Raw genomic sequence first — 14,835 nt, 5'->3', positions numbered from 1 at the left:
TATAAACCAGTCATTTGTCATATGGACACAAAAATCCTAAAACACTATTAGTAAATTAAATCCATATTTTAAAAAAGAAATAGAAGGAAACGTCTTTAATCTGTTGGAGAGTTTCTATGAATTTAATAAAGAAATATTGAAATTTTTCCCTTTGAGATTGGGAATAAGATACAGGTGCCCCATCACCACTTCTGTTCTACAATGTGCCAGAGGTCCTAACAAGTGCGAGATGCAAAAGATATGATGACTGGAAAGGAAAAAAACAAAACTATCCTTATTAGAAAAAAACATGATTGTGAAAAGCCAAAAGAATCTACCAATAAACTATGAGAATTATTAAATAGATTTAGGAAAGACCTGAATACAAGATCAATTTTTAAAAAATTGTATATGTGTATCTAGCAACAATTAGAAAATAAACTTTGAAAAGTGTGTGCCATTTACAAAAGCAAAAAAAAAACATCAAATATCTAGGAATAAACCAAATCTAACCAAAGATACACAAAATCTTTATAAAGATATTGCTGAGAGAAATTCAAGAAAGCCAAACTAGTTGTAAGAGTATGATGTTCATGGATTCAAAGTTTTAATACTGTAAAGATGAACATTCTTTCCAAATTTGTCTATACATTTAATGGAATTCCAACTAAAATACCAGTAAATTTTTATGGAAATGGAAAAAGCTGATTCCTAAGTTCAAATGGCAATATCAAGAGGCAAAAATGTGGATTCAAAAAACAGCATTAAAACCAAGCACTGGCTAGAATATAAATCAAATAGAACTGCTAATGGGAGTGCGAACTGGTCCCACCACTTTGGGAAACTGGTTGGCACTATGTCCCAACAAGTCTACAGAAATACAAACGTATATTTACAGCAGCAAAATTCACCATAGCCCCCAAATGGAAATAACCTAAATGTCTGTCAATAATAGAATCAATAAATAAATTGTGATATATTCATATAATGAATAAATAAGCAGTTTCTACATGGAACATGAAGAATCTCACAAACAATCTCACATCCTGAGTAGACGATGACAAATATGAAGTAGTGTATATTATCTGATTCCATTCAAATAAAAGTGAAAAACAAGGAAAGCTAATTTGTGATGATAGAAGGGCAAAGAGTACATAGTTCCATTGGGTTGTGGAGGTATAACAGGGAAGGAAGACAAGAGTGATTCTGGGGTGCTAGTAATATTCCCTTTTAAAATCTTAAACTGTAAACATATGACTTATACACTTTTCTGAGTGATTAAGCATCAGTAAAAACATTTTTTAAACATGGAAAAATAACCAGAAACATTCTGAAGAAGGTAGAGTATGGGAACAGTCTATATCTATGGAATTTTACATCGTGTTATGGGTCTGCATTAATTAAAAAGAGTGTGGTATTGGTACACAAATAGATAGCAAGAGGAACAAAGAGCACGTTCAGAATGGACCTAAATGGAAAATCAAATTTTTGTGCAATGTGTATGTAAAGAGTTACTTGTAATTTTGGTCAGTGATTAGATTTCAATAAACTAAGTGACTAAATGTAGTTAAAATTCTGAGTTATCAAAAGGAAGAAAATCTCTGGAAACAACTGAAATGCCTATTAATACACAATTGGATAAAGAAATCGTGGTACCTTTGTAAAATGGAGTATTACTCTACCATAAAAAAGAATGAAATCTTACCATTTGTAACAACATGGATGGACCTAGCAGATATTATGCTAAGTGAAATAAGTCAGACTGAGAAAGACAAATACCATATGATCTCACCTATATGTGGAATCTAAAGAACAGAATAAATGAACAAACAGAACAGAAATAGACTCATAGATCCGGATCAAAATGGCGGCGTGAGGTGAGCCTCTGTAAAGCTCTCCTGGAATTTACAACTAATTGGACAACAATAACTCCACAAAACACTCCCTGCACAGCAGACAGGCAAGACGAAGAGGTCCACTACTGAATTCACCTCCAGGTGGGTGAATCGCGCGAGCGGGGGAGGAGGGAAGGGAGAAGTGCGGGACGGAGCCCCGCGGGCGCAGGACAAAGACCTAGCTCAGTGCTCCGAGCTCGCTGCATCCCGGAACTATTGCAGCTGCGGGAAAGGGAAGGACTCGGACTGCTAGGGCTCCGCTTACGGCCCACAGGGCTGAGGGGGCAGCATATAGCACAGCTGAACCCAACGTTCACGGCAGACCTCGGAGAAAAGACTGAGGGAAGAAGGCTGAAAACTGTGATTAAGCCCTCACTGCCGAGCGGAGAACGGAAGCCTTAGGCACTGAGACTAGCCGCCCCTCCCTACCCTCCCAGAGCTCTCCCCACCCCCACCTGCCCGGTGCTAGAAGCGATAAACTAGCAGTGTCAGATCACAAGGACAGGATCTTTGCTGTTCTGAGAACTGTGGACTGCAGAAACAGATTCGCAGCCCAACTAGTTACGGCAAAGGGGAGGGAGCTGTGGAAGCAGGACCGGCTGTGGTGGTGGTCGCCGCCATTGCTCTGGGCCACCTCTCACAACTCACCCCGCCCCTGGCCCCACCTATCTGGGCGGATCCCTGCAGGAGTAAACAGAACTGCTGAAACATACGGGCTCTGAATCGGGTGCAGAAAGAGCTTTGGAACTTCAAAAGCTCTCCGCACCCCCACAGGGACGTGACGCCCTATGACCCAAGTGAACTGTTAACAGAGGAGAGGCCCGTCTCCCAGGGAATCCCCCCATCGTGTGAGAAGCTGGAAAAGTGCAGAGAAAATATAGCACTACTGTGTCAGAGAGACCTCTTCCTATCAACCTGTTGAATAAACCACTCCTGTAGATGTCTAGGAAGAGAAATAATAAATCAGTAATTGCCATGAATAACCAAGGCAACAAGACAGCTCAAAAAGAAAGTGAAAAGTCTCCAGAAAAGGAACTTAGAGATATGGAAATATGTGACTTAAATGATAGAGAATTCAAGATTGCAGTTCTGAAAAACCTCAAAGAGATGCAAGAAAACACAGAAAGGCAATTTAATGAACTGAGAAACGCAATCAAAGAACAACATGAGCATTTTACGAAAGAGATTGAAATTTTAAAAAAGAACCAAATGGAATTTCTGGAGATTAAGAACTCAATAGAAGAAATTAAGAATGAAATAACCAGCTTAGGTAGTAGAGTTGACCAGATGGAAGAAAGAATCAGTGACATCGAAGATAGAAACCTGGAAATTACACAGATGGAAGAAGAAAGAGACTTGAGACTTAAAAGAAACGAAAGAACTCTACAAGAACTTTCGGACTCCATCAGAAAGAGCAATATAAGAATAATGGGCATACCAGAAGGAGAAGAAAGAGAGAAGGGAACAGAGAATATACTCAAAGAAATTGTCAATGAGAACTTCCCAAATTTGTGGACAGAACTGGATCCTCAAATCCAAGAAGCAAATAGAACACCTAATTACCTCAATCCCAACAGGCCTTCTCCAAGACACATTGTATTCAAGCTGTCTAAAATTAACTCCAAAGAAAGAATCCTCAAGGCAGCCAGGGAAAAGAAGACGGTAACCTACAAAGGAAAGCCCATTAGATTATCATCCGATTTTTCAGCAGAAACTCTACAAGCCAGGAGGGAGTGGAACCAAATATTCAAACTATTGAAAGAGAGAAATCATGAGCCAAGAATAATATATCCAGCGAAGATATCCTTTAGATATGAAGGAGGAATAAAGACCTTTCCAGACATACAGAAGCTGAGGGAATTTTCTAATACACGACCTGCACTACAAGAAATACTAAAGGAGGCTATTAGACCACCATCAACAGGGACAATTTGTGGCAACCGAAACATAAAAAGGGGGAGCATAAAGGCCTGAACCGGAATATGGGAATGGAGAAAGTAAGCGTGCTGAAGAAAATGGAATACTCTAAATATCAAACTTACTTTTACATAATCTTAAGGGTAACCACTCAAAAAAATTCCAGAACTGAAATATATATTGTAATAAAAGAAGAAACAGAGGGAAACATCATAGAATACCACCACACAGAAATAATCGACAACAACAAAAAGGCAAAGAAACAATGGAGACACAGCCTTACCAGAAAACTAAAGCTAGAATGACAGGAAATCCTCACGTATCAATAATCACCCTAAATGTAAATGGACTGAACTCACCAATAAAAAGGCACAGAGTAGCAGATTGGATCAAAAAACTAAACCCAACCATATGCTGTCTCCAAGAGACACATCTCAGCTACAAGGACAAGCATAGACTCAAAGTGAAAGGGTGGAAACTGGCACTCCAAGCAAATGGTACCCAGAGAAAATCAGGTGTAGCCATAATGATATCAGATGAAACAGACTTCAGGGTGAAAAAGATAACAAGAGACAAAGATGGACATTTCATAATGGTAAAGGGGACTATACAACAAGAAGACATAACAGTCATCAATATTTATGCCCCCAATCAGGGAGCACCAAAATACACCAAGCAACTACTAACAGAACTAAAGGGAGAAATTGACCAAAACACAATTATACTAGGGGACTTAAATACATCATTGACAGCTATGGATAGATCATCCAAACAGAAAATAAATAACGAAATTGCAGCCCTAAATGACACATTAAATGAAATGGACATCATTGACATATATAGAGCACTTCATCCTAAAACATCAGATTATACATTCTTTTCGAGTGTACATGGAACATTCTCAAGGATAGACCATATATTGGGACATAAAAGCAGCCTCAGCAAATTTAAGAAGATTGAAATCATACCAAGCATATTCTCTGATCACAAGGCTTTGAAATTGGATATCAACTGCGAAAAGAAAGCAAAAAGAAACACAAATACATGGAGATTAAACAACATACTTTTAAAGAACGACTGGGTCAAAGAAGAAATTAGAGGAGAGATCAAAAGATATATAGAAACAAATGACAATGAAAATACATCCTACCAAAATTTTTGGGATGCGGCGAAAGCAGTTATAAGAGGGAAATTTATATCATTACAGGCCTATCTCAAGAAACAAGAAAAATCCCAAATAAACAACCTCATGTTACACCTCAAAGAACTAGAAAAAGAAGAACAAGTGAAACCCAAAGTCAGCAGAAGAAAGGAAATAACAAAAATCAGAGCAGAGCTAAATGAAATAGAGAACAAAAAGACAATAGAAAAAATTAATGTGACAAAGAGCTGGTTCTTTGAAAAAATTAATAAAATTGACAAACCCTTGGCTAGACTCACTAAGATAAAAAGAGAGAAGACACTAATTAACAAAATCAGAAATGAGAAAGGGGAAGTTATCACGGACACCACAGAAATACAAAGGATCATCCAAGAATACTATGAAGGACTATATGCCACCAAATTTAATAACCTAGAAGAAATGGACAAGTTCTTAGAAACATATAGCCTTCCAAGGCTGAACCATGAAGAACTGGAAAACCTAAACAGACCGATCACCAGTAAAGACATTGAATCAGTCATCCAAAACCTTCCCAAAAGCAAAAGTCCGGGACCAGATGGCTTCACTAGTGAATTCTACCAAACCTTCAAACAGGATCTAATACCAATCCTGCTCAAACTCTTCCAAAAAATTGAAGAAGAGTCAGTACTCCCTAACTCATTTTATGAGGCCAACATTACCCTGATACCAAAACCTGGTAAGGACAACACAAAAAAAGAAAACTACAGACCTATATCTCTGATGAATACTGATGCAAAAATCCTAAACAAAATTTTAGCAAATCGAATACAACAATGCATTAAAAAGATTATTCATCATGACCAAGTGGGGTTCATCCCCGGGGCACAAGGATGGTTCAACGTCCGCAAATCCATCAATGTGATACATCACATAAACAAAATAAAGGACAAAAATCATATGATTATATCAATTGATGCAGAAAAAGCATTTGACAAGATACAACATCCATTTATGATTAAAACACTTAATAAAATAGGTATAGAAGGAAGATACCTCAACATAATAAAGGCCATCTATGACAAGCCCTCAGCTAATCTCATAATTAATGGTGAAAAACTGAAGCCCTTTGCTCTACGTTCAGGAACACGACAGGGCTGTCCCCTATCACCTCTGCTTTTCAACATAGTGTTGGAAGTCCTTGCCAGAGCCATCAGGCAAGAGAAAGAAATAAAAGGCATCCAAATTGGGAATGAAGAAGTTAAAATATCACTCTTTGCAGATGATATGATGCTATATATAGAAAACCCTAAAGACTCCACCAAAAAGCTGTTAGAAACAATCAATGAATACAGTAAAGTTGCTGGCTACAAAATCAACGTACAAAAGTCCATTGCATTCCTATATACTAACAATGAAATCTCAGAAAAAGAAATACAAAAAACAATTCCCTTTGCAATTGCAGCAAAAAGAATAAAATACCTAGGAATAAATTTAACCAAGGATGTGAAGGATTTATATGCTGAAAACTATAAGACATTTTTGAAAGAAATTGAAGATGACACAAAGAAATGGAAGGACATTCCGTGCTCATGGCTTGGAAGAATCAACATAGTTAAAATGGCCATATTACCCAAAGCAATATACAGATTTAATGCAATCCCCATCAAAATCCCAATGGCATTTTTTAAAGAAATAGAACAAAAAATCATCAGATTTGTTTGGAACCACAAAAGACCCCGAATAGCCAAAGCAATCTGAAGAAAAAAGAACAGTGCTGGAGGTATCACACTGCCTGACTTTAGCTTGTACTACAGGGCTACAATAATCAAAACAGCATGGTATTGGCGGAAAAACAGACACGTAGACCAATGGAATAGAATTGAGAACCCAGAAATAAAACCACATAAATATGGACAGATAATTTTTGACAAAGAAGCTAAAAACATACAATGGAGGAATGACAGCCTCTTCAATAAATGGTGCTGGCAGAATTGGATAGCCACGTGCAAAAGAATGAAACTGGACTGCTATCTGTCACCATGTACCAAAATTAATTCAAAATGGATCAAAGACTTAAGCATAAGACCTGACACAATAAACTGCATTGAAGAAAACATAGGTACTAAACTTATGGACCTTGGGTTCAAAGAGCATTTTATGAATTTGACTCCAAAGGCAATGGAAGTAAAAGATAAAATAAACAAATGGGACTATATGAAACTTAAAAGTTTCTGCACAGCAAAAGAAACCATCGACAAAATAAAGAGGGTACCGACTGAATGGGAGAAGATTTTTGCAAATAGTTCCTCCGATAAGGGTCTAATATCCAAAATATACAAGGAACTCATGAAACTCAACAACAAAAAAACGAACAACCCAATTGAAAAATGGGCAGAGGACCTAAAGAGACATTTCTCTAAAGAGGACTTCCAAATGGCAAATAGACATATGAAAAAATGCTCAACATCACTAATCATCAGAGAAATGCAAATAAAAACCACAATGAGATATCACCTCACCCCAGTCAGAATGGCTATCATCAACAAGACAAATAGCAACAAGTGTTGGAGAGGCTGTGGAGAAAAAGGAACCCTCATACACTGTTGGTGGAAATGCAGACTGGTGCAGCCGCTATGGAAGGCAGTGTGGAGGTTCCTCAAGAAATTACGAATAGAATTACCATATGACCCAGCAATCGCTCTCCTGGGTATCTACCCCAAAAATATAAAAGCATTTCTCTATAGAGACACGTGTACTCCAATGTTCATTGCAGCTTTGTTTACGGTGGCCAAGACATGGAAACAACCAAAATGTCCTTCGATAGATGAATGGATAAAGAAGTTGTGGTACATATACACAATGGAATACTATTCAGCGTTAAGGAAAGATGATATAGGAACATTTCTGACAACATGGATGGATCTTGAGAATATAATGCTAAGCGAAATAAGTCAGACAGAAAAAGCAGAGAACCCTATGATTTCACTGATATGTGGTATATAAACCAAAAACAAGACAAACAAATGAGAAACAAGAACTCATAGACACAGACATAGTTTAGTGGTTACCAGAGGGTAAGGGGGGTGGGGGGAGGGAGATGAGGGTAAGGGGGATCAAATATATGGTGATGGAAGGAGAACTGACTCTGGGTGGTGAACACACAATGGGATTTATTGATGATGTAATACGGAATTGTACACCTGAAATTATGTAATTTCATTAACAATTGTCACCCCAATAAATAAATTAAAAAAAAAAAAAAAAAAAAAAAAAAAAGAATATGCTTACACAAAAAAAAAAAAAAAAAAAAAAAAAGAAATAGACTCATAGATGCAGATGAACAAACTGATGTTTGCAAGGTAGGGAGGGGCGTTGGGGGGATGGGTGAGAAAGGTGAAGGGATTAAGAAGTACAAATCGGTAGTCACAAAATAGTCATGGGGATGAGAAAATGGTATGGGGAATATAGTCAATAATGTAAAAACTATATATGATGTCAGATGGGTACTAGACTTACGGCGGGGGGGAATCACTGAATAAATAATATAAATGCCTAACCACTGTACTGTACACCGAAACTAATATAAATTGATATTGAATGTCAACTATTATTATATATATAATATATTACAGTATAGTGAATATAATCAATGGTATTGTAACAGCTGTGTACAGTGTCAGATGTATAGTAGATTTGTTTGTACACCTGAAACTAATAAAAAAATAATAAAAAATAAAAGGGAAAAGAAACAAAGTAAGAAAATCTCTAAAACAAATATTTAATACCATGAGTCCCCATGTAAAGTGTATAGGACAAATTTCTATCGTATCTCAACAACCAACAGAAAAAAAATTACTTTGTCCATACACTTTTTTCCACCTTTAAGGTGGATATTAAAAAACTTGGTGGTGGTAGTGGTGGTGGTGGGTAGGGATAACAGACTTGTTACTCAGTGAAAAAAGTAAAAATGTTGACCACACACCGTTTTATTTATCATATATATTGAGTCAGAGAGGTGTTTTGTTTTGTTAAACCAGTAGAGGACTGTAAAGGAGTTGTATCATTTTAAGTGATAGAAACCCCACCTCAAGTCAAAAAGTGGTTTCTTGGCCTCTTTAATTCAAACGTCTGAGGGGTTTTGCTTTGAGAGAGGTTGAATACAGAAGATTAAACAGTGTCATCAGGACATGGCTTCTCTCTCGGATGTCTATTTCCCCTGTGATCAAAAGATGGCTGCATGCTACTGGATTCTCATACGGTGAAAAGCTGGGCGTCTTTGTCCCAACATTCACTGCAAAGGCCTCGCCATATATATATATATATATATATATATATATATATATATATATATATATATATATATAAAATTGTTGCTAGATACACAAATATACACATATATGTACATATTTGTGTATCTAGCAACAATTATATATATATATATATTTGGCTCTAAATGCATCATACCAATCACACTAGCTGGAGAAATGCATGATTTGAGTGGTTTAGTCCTAAATCACATATTCCATATCTAAGCTATGGAGACATCAATCTATGGGCTGAGTGTGGGACGGAGATGGACCTCAAAAGGAAATAGGAATGTCACCACCAAGAAGAGGCTCCTAGATAGCAAAATGTCTTCTCTAGAGTAAAATAGACTTGGGATGGGGGCAGGAGAAGCGTCCCTATAGATTTAAGCTTGGCATATGTTTCTTAATAGTAAAAACTGGATAGCTGCCATGAAGTGAATGTTTGTGCCGACCTCTCCCCCAATTCAGATGTTGAAGCCCTAACCCTCAATGTGATGGTATTTGGAGGTGGGGCACTTGAGGGGTGACTAGTTCATAAGAGTGGAGCCCTCACAAATGGGATGAGTGCCCTCATAAGAAGAGACACGAGAGGGATGATCTCTCTCTCCATGGTGTGAAGAAACAGCAAGTAGGCTGCTGTCTGTAAATCAGAAAGAGGGCCCTCACCAGAACCAAATCATCTGGTACCCTGGTGTTCAGCTTCCCAACCTCCAGAACTGTGAGAAATAAATTTCTATTGTTTAAGATACTCAGTTTATAGTATTTCGTTATGGCAGCCCAAGCAGATTAAGACAGCCAAATCTCACTTCTTGAAAAAGTCAAGATTTAATGAGGTAGAAAAGTGTTCCCCATCCCCTATATTTTCCCTCATGTTTTCAAGTTTTCTGTGGTTATTTGGGTGACAGTATTTGTTGAGATGAGCTAGCCTAGAATGCGAAAAGAGTCCTCAAAATAACTGATGATTGCTGCCACTGCACAAAGACCATTTTGTGCCACAGGAGCTGTATCTTTTCAAATCCTTTCTTTCTATTATTGGTTTTAAATAATGTTTGTGACACGATTCCGTTTTTCTTCCTGTCAACTGTCAGTAAACAGGTATTGGGCATTATTTGTAGGACTGTAAATACATTACATGGGGGAAAAAAATGAGTTCTTAAAAAGCCAAGAGAAATGCCTCCAGAGACATTTACCAAACGTGGTATTTATGTGGGTCTGAGAACGAAGTTTCAGAAAGTTCCAAATGAAAAGTCTGGAACACAAACTAAAGTCTCTTCCAAATCTGTCTCTGTTGCAGCCCCTGGACACATTTCCCTTTTATTTCTAATCTGGAAGTTGGAGAACGTTTTTCATGGTCAACTCAAATTGTTTAGTTAATGGTCTAAGAATAATTCTCGGGAGCATTCATCAGCATAGATGTTATCACTCCATTCCTCTGACTGAATTAAATGTATCTATTGTGTTCTTGCTGAATAAACTGATCCCTGGAATTAATCATCTTCTTTTTACCAGCTAGAAATTGTAGACATTTAATGAATATACCTACATCAATCAATGTAATGAGTCTCATTGTCTGGGGTTTGAAATATACTGATCGTTCTAATCTTGAAATATAGTCGACATTCATCCTTATTCCAAGTTTCCAAGTTCATCCCTCCTGCCTGCCTAAAGAAGATAATTTAGCTGAAGCTTTTTTTAATGTGGTTCTTTAGGTTCTGGGAACTCAAGTGCACGTAGGGGTATGTGCAGAAGGGCCTAAGCAATCTTTGCATTGTTTACTACAATACACCTTAAGCAAATCACACAGTTTCAGTTTCTATAGCAGAGAATATCTGTCATCCCAGTAGGAATGTTCCAGCATCACGCTGGTTAATTTTACCCAGGGGTATCTGCTGCAGCCTTGCCAAGAAGGAGGATGGGATGTTGACATGGCTGCAGCATCTGTCCCTCGGTAGAGAGCCATGGTAGAGTCACCTGGCCTGACAAGACAGGCAGGGGCCTCTGTGCCCTGCCCCCCAGAAGCCAACACAAGGCCAAAGCGATGGCCTTCCTGAAGAAAGAAGGGCCATCAGTCATCAAATACAGTACAGGTTATTAAGTGAAGTCAAACCTGAGTCATAATTAATGGGTTTTGGTTTCTGTTTGTTTTCAGTTGTTTGAATTTATGAACTTCTTGGCTGAGAACGTTATCTTCTGTTACATGGGCCTGGCGCTGTTCACATTTCAGAATCACATCTTTAATGCTCTTTTTATACTTGGAGCCTTTGTATCCTTTGAAATATTGAACATGGGGTGACAAGGGAAGAGAACAAACTACTTACTTTTACTGATTATTCTGTTAAATTGTTAAAGTAATTTCCTCAGGTTTGCTGTGGGGCTCAAATTTAGGGCAGACATGTAACTTCTAGTTAGGAGAGAAAAGCATCCTAAGAAACTGGGGCCTTTAGTAAATGCTTATGGTTCCAGTTAAGAAATTTGGAATCTACTGGGGGAACTAAACACGTAAAAGTAAGGGAGAATGGCATTTTTTGAATATTCACAATATGTTTAAAATTATGAATCATTTCCATAGAAATATGTCAATGCAGTCTTTATAAATAAATATATGTAATCTGCATTAGCGTGTATCAGAAGACAGGATTATTAATCTTTAAAAATACTTTCATTATAAGATGGTAAAATCTTCTTTCCAGTAAGGACTTTGAAAGTAGGATATATAGAATAAAGAGCCAATGAAATTAGCATGATGGATGTGCTTGCAATATTTTCATCATTGTGGACATGGAAGTTTATTTTAATAAGATAACCCTTTCTTATAAACAGAATAACAGACAAAATCTAGACATCACTTTTAGTGCAGTGGACTTTTCTACCTCTAGGCCTGGGGTACGGCCCTTCCCAGTGGGAATGGATGTCTGTACAAAAGGACACTGAGGCACTAAGGATGTTTCCACGGACAGTCGGCAGCTGTTGTCCTTCTTTCCACTTGGACAATGGACAGACCGATGCCCCCTCAATCACAGTAGAGGCTCTTACAGCCAGGAAAGCTACCCTTCTCTGTAAGCCCCGTTCCAACTAAACATCTGTATTTGCCTCCTGTTCTTGCCTCACAAAGCACTCAGCTGACTCTAATTTCACCCCAAACCTGGATCTTAGGAGGAAGCTCCCTCCTCACAAATCACTGCATCACATCTGAGGGTAAACTAGAATAGACAGACTATCAGGGAAGGAGTCCTAGAGGACAACAGGAGGGTGGTGACGACCACCATTATTTTCATAGATTTAACCTATCAAGTTTGGATTTAGTAAAATGCCCCTGAAAGTGTTAGTTGCATTATACGTTTAGACAGGCAATTCCTCTCAAAATTAAATCTACCAGAAGCAAAAAATAAGTGAAGCTTGCTAGAGATAGGGAATATGAACTGATGGAAAGTGAGGTGGTAATCATGAGAAAGTACATTTATCCTTTCTAAAGTGCTGCTTGAGAAGCTAATGCCGGCCACTGAGTGGTCTCCGCCTCACATTTTGCAGCAGAATCGAGCATAGAGTCAGTCATCAGCAACATAAATGTAATGAGAAAATTTACAGTGATTGAAATGGCATTGGGTTAACAATTATAAACCAAATATAGATTCAAAGAAATGCAGAGCTCTCTATTATTTCTGGAAAGGAACTGACATTGAAAGATGAATTTTGGAAGCAAGTGGGACATACGAGTACATGTCTGGACATGTTTATCCCTGGTGTCTGTGTCATAATATAGAGAAACCTAAAGACATAATAATTAAAGGTCAAGAACTTACCCCTCTCTGCAGCACCATTTTCCTCAATGTTTCCCCGTGCCTGTCTCCAGCTAGCAATTTTTGTAGCCAGAGCCTGCAACATATATCCCCTCTCCTTTCTCCTGAATCTGGGCCGAACACAGAAGATTCCCTGGAACTTTCAGCACATGATGATGTTTTCAGGTACGTGAACTGTGCTAGATGTCACTGCTGCTGTTCTCACGCTCTCACAGGACGTGCACAGCCATGGGGAGGCTTAGAGACCTCGGGAAGCATCACTTCTCGTTACCCCACTGGGCCTCGCACCTCGCTGGTACTCTGAGCAGCGGTGGGATTTCTCTTTCTGGAAGGAAAATTAAATGAAAGGAAATCTTGTTGGGGTGGCCTCAAGGTACAGTATCTGCCAGTAACTGGCCTGGAATCAGCTTTGGACTTTCCCCTGACCTATTTCAGATCAGTTTTTATATTGGGGAATTTGCATGATCATGAAGGTAAGTAGTCTGTCAATGGTGCCATCTCTGTCCAGTGTTAAGGCTCCTTCTCCTTAAGTACGCTAAGCTCCAGGACTTCTCGTGGTTAATGCAAAAGCAAATCATGTCTAAGTATGCTCTGTTATTAGTGGAGAAAACAAGTATTAATTACATAATCACCAAGTGCCAAGAGCAGTTCCAGGCACTGGTGGATGAAATTGACAAAGTCTCTGCTTTCAAGAAGCTTATGTCCCCCGTGCTTAAACCATACCTGATGGCTCCTTTTCCCAAAAGAAAATAAACCAAATGAATCTGTTGACCCTGAACTCCTCTGGGGATTATGGTTTCTTTCTGTTCAATCAATATTCCTACCATTAGTCTTTCCTGCTTGGAGACCTGTCCGCTTATATGTCTTCTATGTGTGTATCCACTTATATGACACACAGAGGCCGTTCATTGGAAGATATGTGAGAGTAAAACAAACAAAGAAACTTCTTCCAGAATAGAGCAAACAAATAAAATTTGGGGTGTACAGGCAGCCATTGAAAAAGTGAGAGAAACTATGATTTATTAAATATCTATTATTTGCTACTCATTATAGATCAATCCTATGATGTAGATATTAACCCATTTTTCAGATAGAGAAACTGAGGTTCAAGATCTCAAAGAGGTTAAGTAACTTGGCAGAGGACTCAATCATTCCTGAACTCAGGTCTGTGAGACTCCACTTTAAACCCAACCAAGTGTCTGAAAACCCACATTTTTAGAAGTAGTACTAGGAATAAAAGTCTTGTTTCACTTTCAGTTTCATTGTAGCCTGTTCCACACAGTGAAAGGTGGCATCTCCCAGGCTGGGAATGAGTTGTTTGCCTCCACAGGCAAATGGAGATCCAGAGTGAAAAACTGTCCTTCTGCAGGGCACTGAGAGTACTTCCCTACTTTTCCAGACATGCTAGAGTGAGAGAGAGTCATAAAAAGGATAAGTTGGACTGACGGGTGACCATTCACTTAGAGCAGCAATGAACTTTGGTGAGGAGTTCAGTTCTATCATGAGAAATCAAAAAGGCATATTTGTTCACTTATAAATAGGAAGTGAGCACTGGGTTGCGTTTTTGCAAAGCATTTCTAGGAGTTGGAAAGCACTCTGCCTTCTTTCCCATCAGAACATCAGTAGTTTTATTCTAGAGAATACTGGCTTATTTTTAAAATTGGATGTTATATTTTAAACAATGCTTTATTTTACAAAGTCTACCTTGAGAAAGTGTGGGTTTTAGATAACCATATGGAGATGTGAAGCGTCTGCCCAAATGGCCAGCTGGCTTGATGATATCTCCAGGCTTTGGCCCTTTCTGTGTTCGTTTAGCT

The 14,835-nt window shown here is 38.3% G+C and overlaps 1 protein-coding gene across 2 annotated transcripts in view; it reads left to right on the top strand.

Moving 5' to 3' along the window:
- Nucleotides 1–14,835, top strand: part of SLC9A9 (solute carrier family 9 member A9) — a 571,800-nt gene that overhangs the window by 342,416 nt on the left and 214,549 nt on the right. For both annotated transcript variants that reach the window (XM_081066979.1, XM_081066980.1), the window contains exons 10-11: nucleotides 11,371–11,484; nucleotides 13,072–13,183. In XM_081066979.1, the coding sequence (XP_080923105.1) occupies nucleotides 11,371–11,484; nucleotides 13,072–13,183 (226 nt within the window). The remainder of the gene's footprint in view (nucleotides 1–11,370; nucleotides 11,485–13,071; nucleotides 13,184–14,835) is intronic.

The sequence above is a fragment of the Rhinolophus hipposideros genome (genome assembly GCF_964194185.1).
Source record: "Rhinolophus hipposideros genome assembly, chromosome: 2".
Lineage (NCBI taxonomy): Eukaryota > Metazoa > Chordata > Mammalia > Chiroptera > Rhinolophidae > Rhinolophus > Rhinolophus hipposideros.
This window is presented reverse-complemented; position numbering and strand designations above follow the sequence as displayed.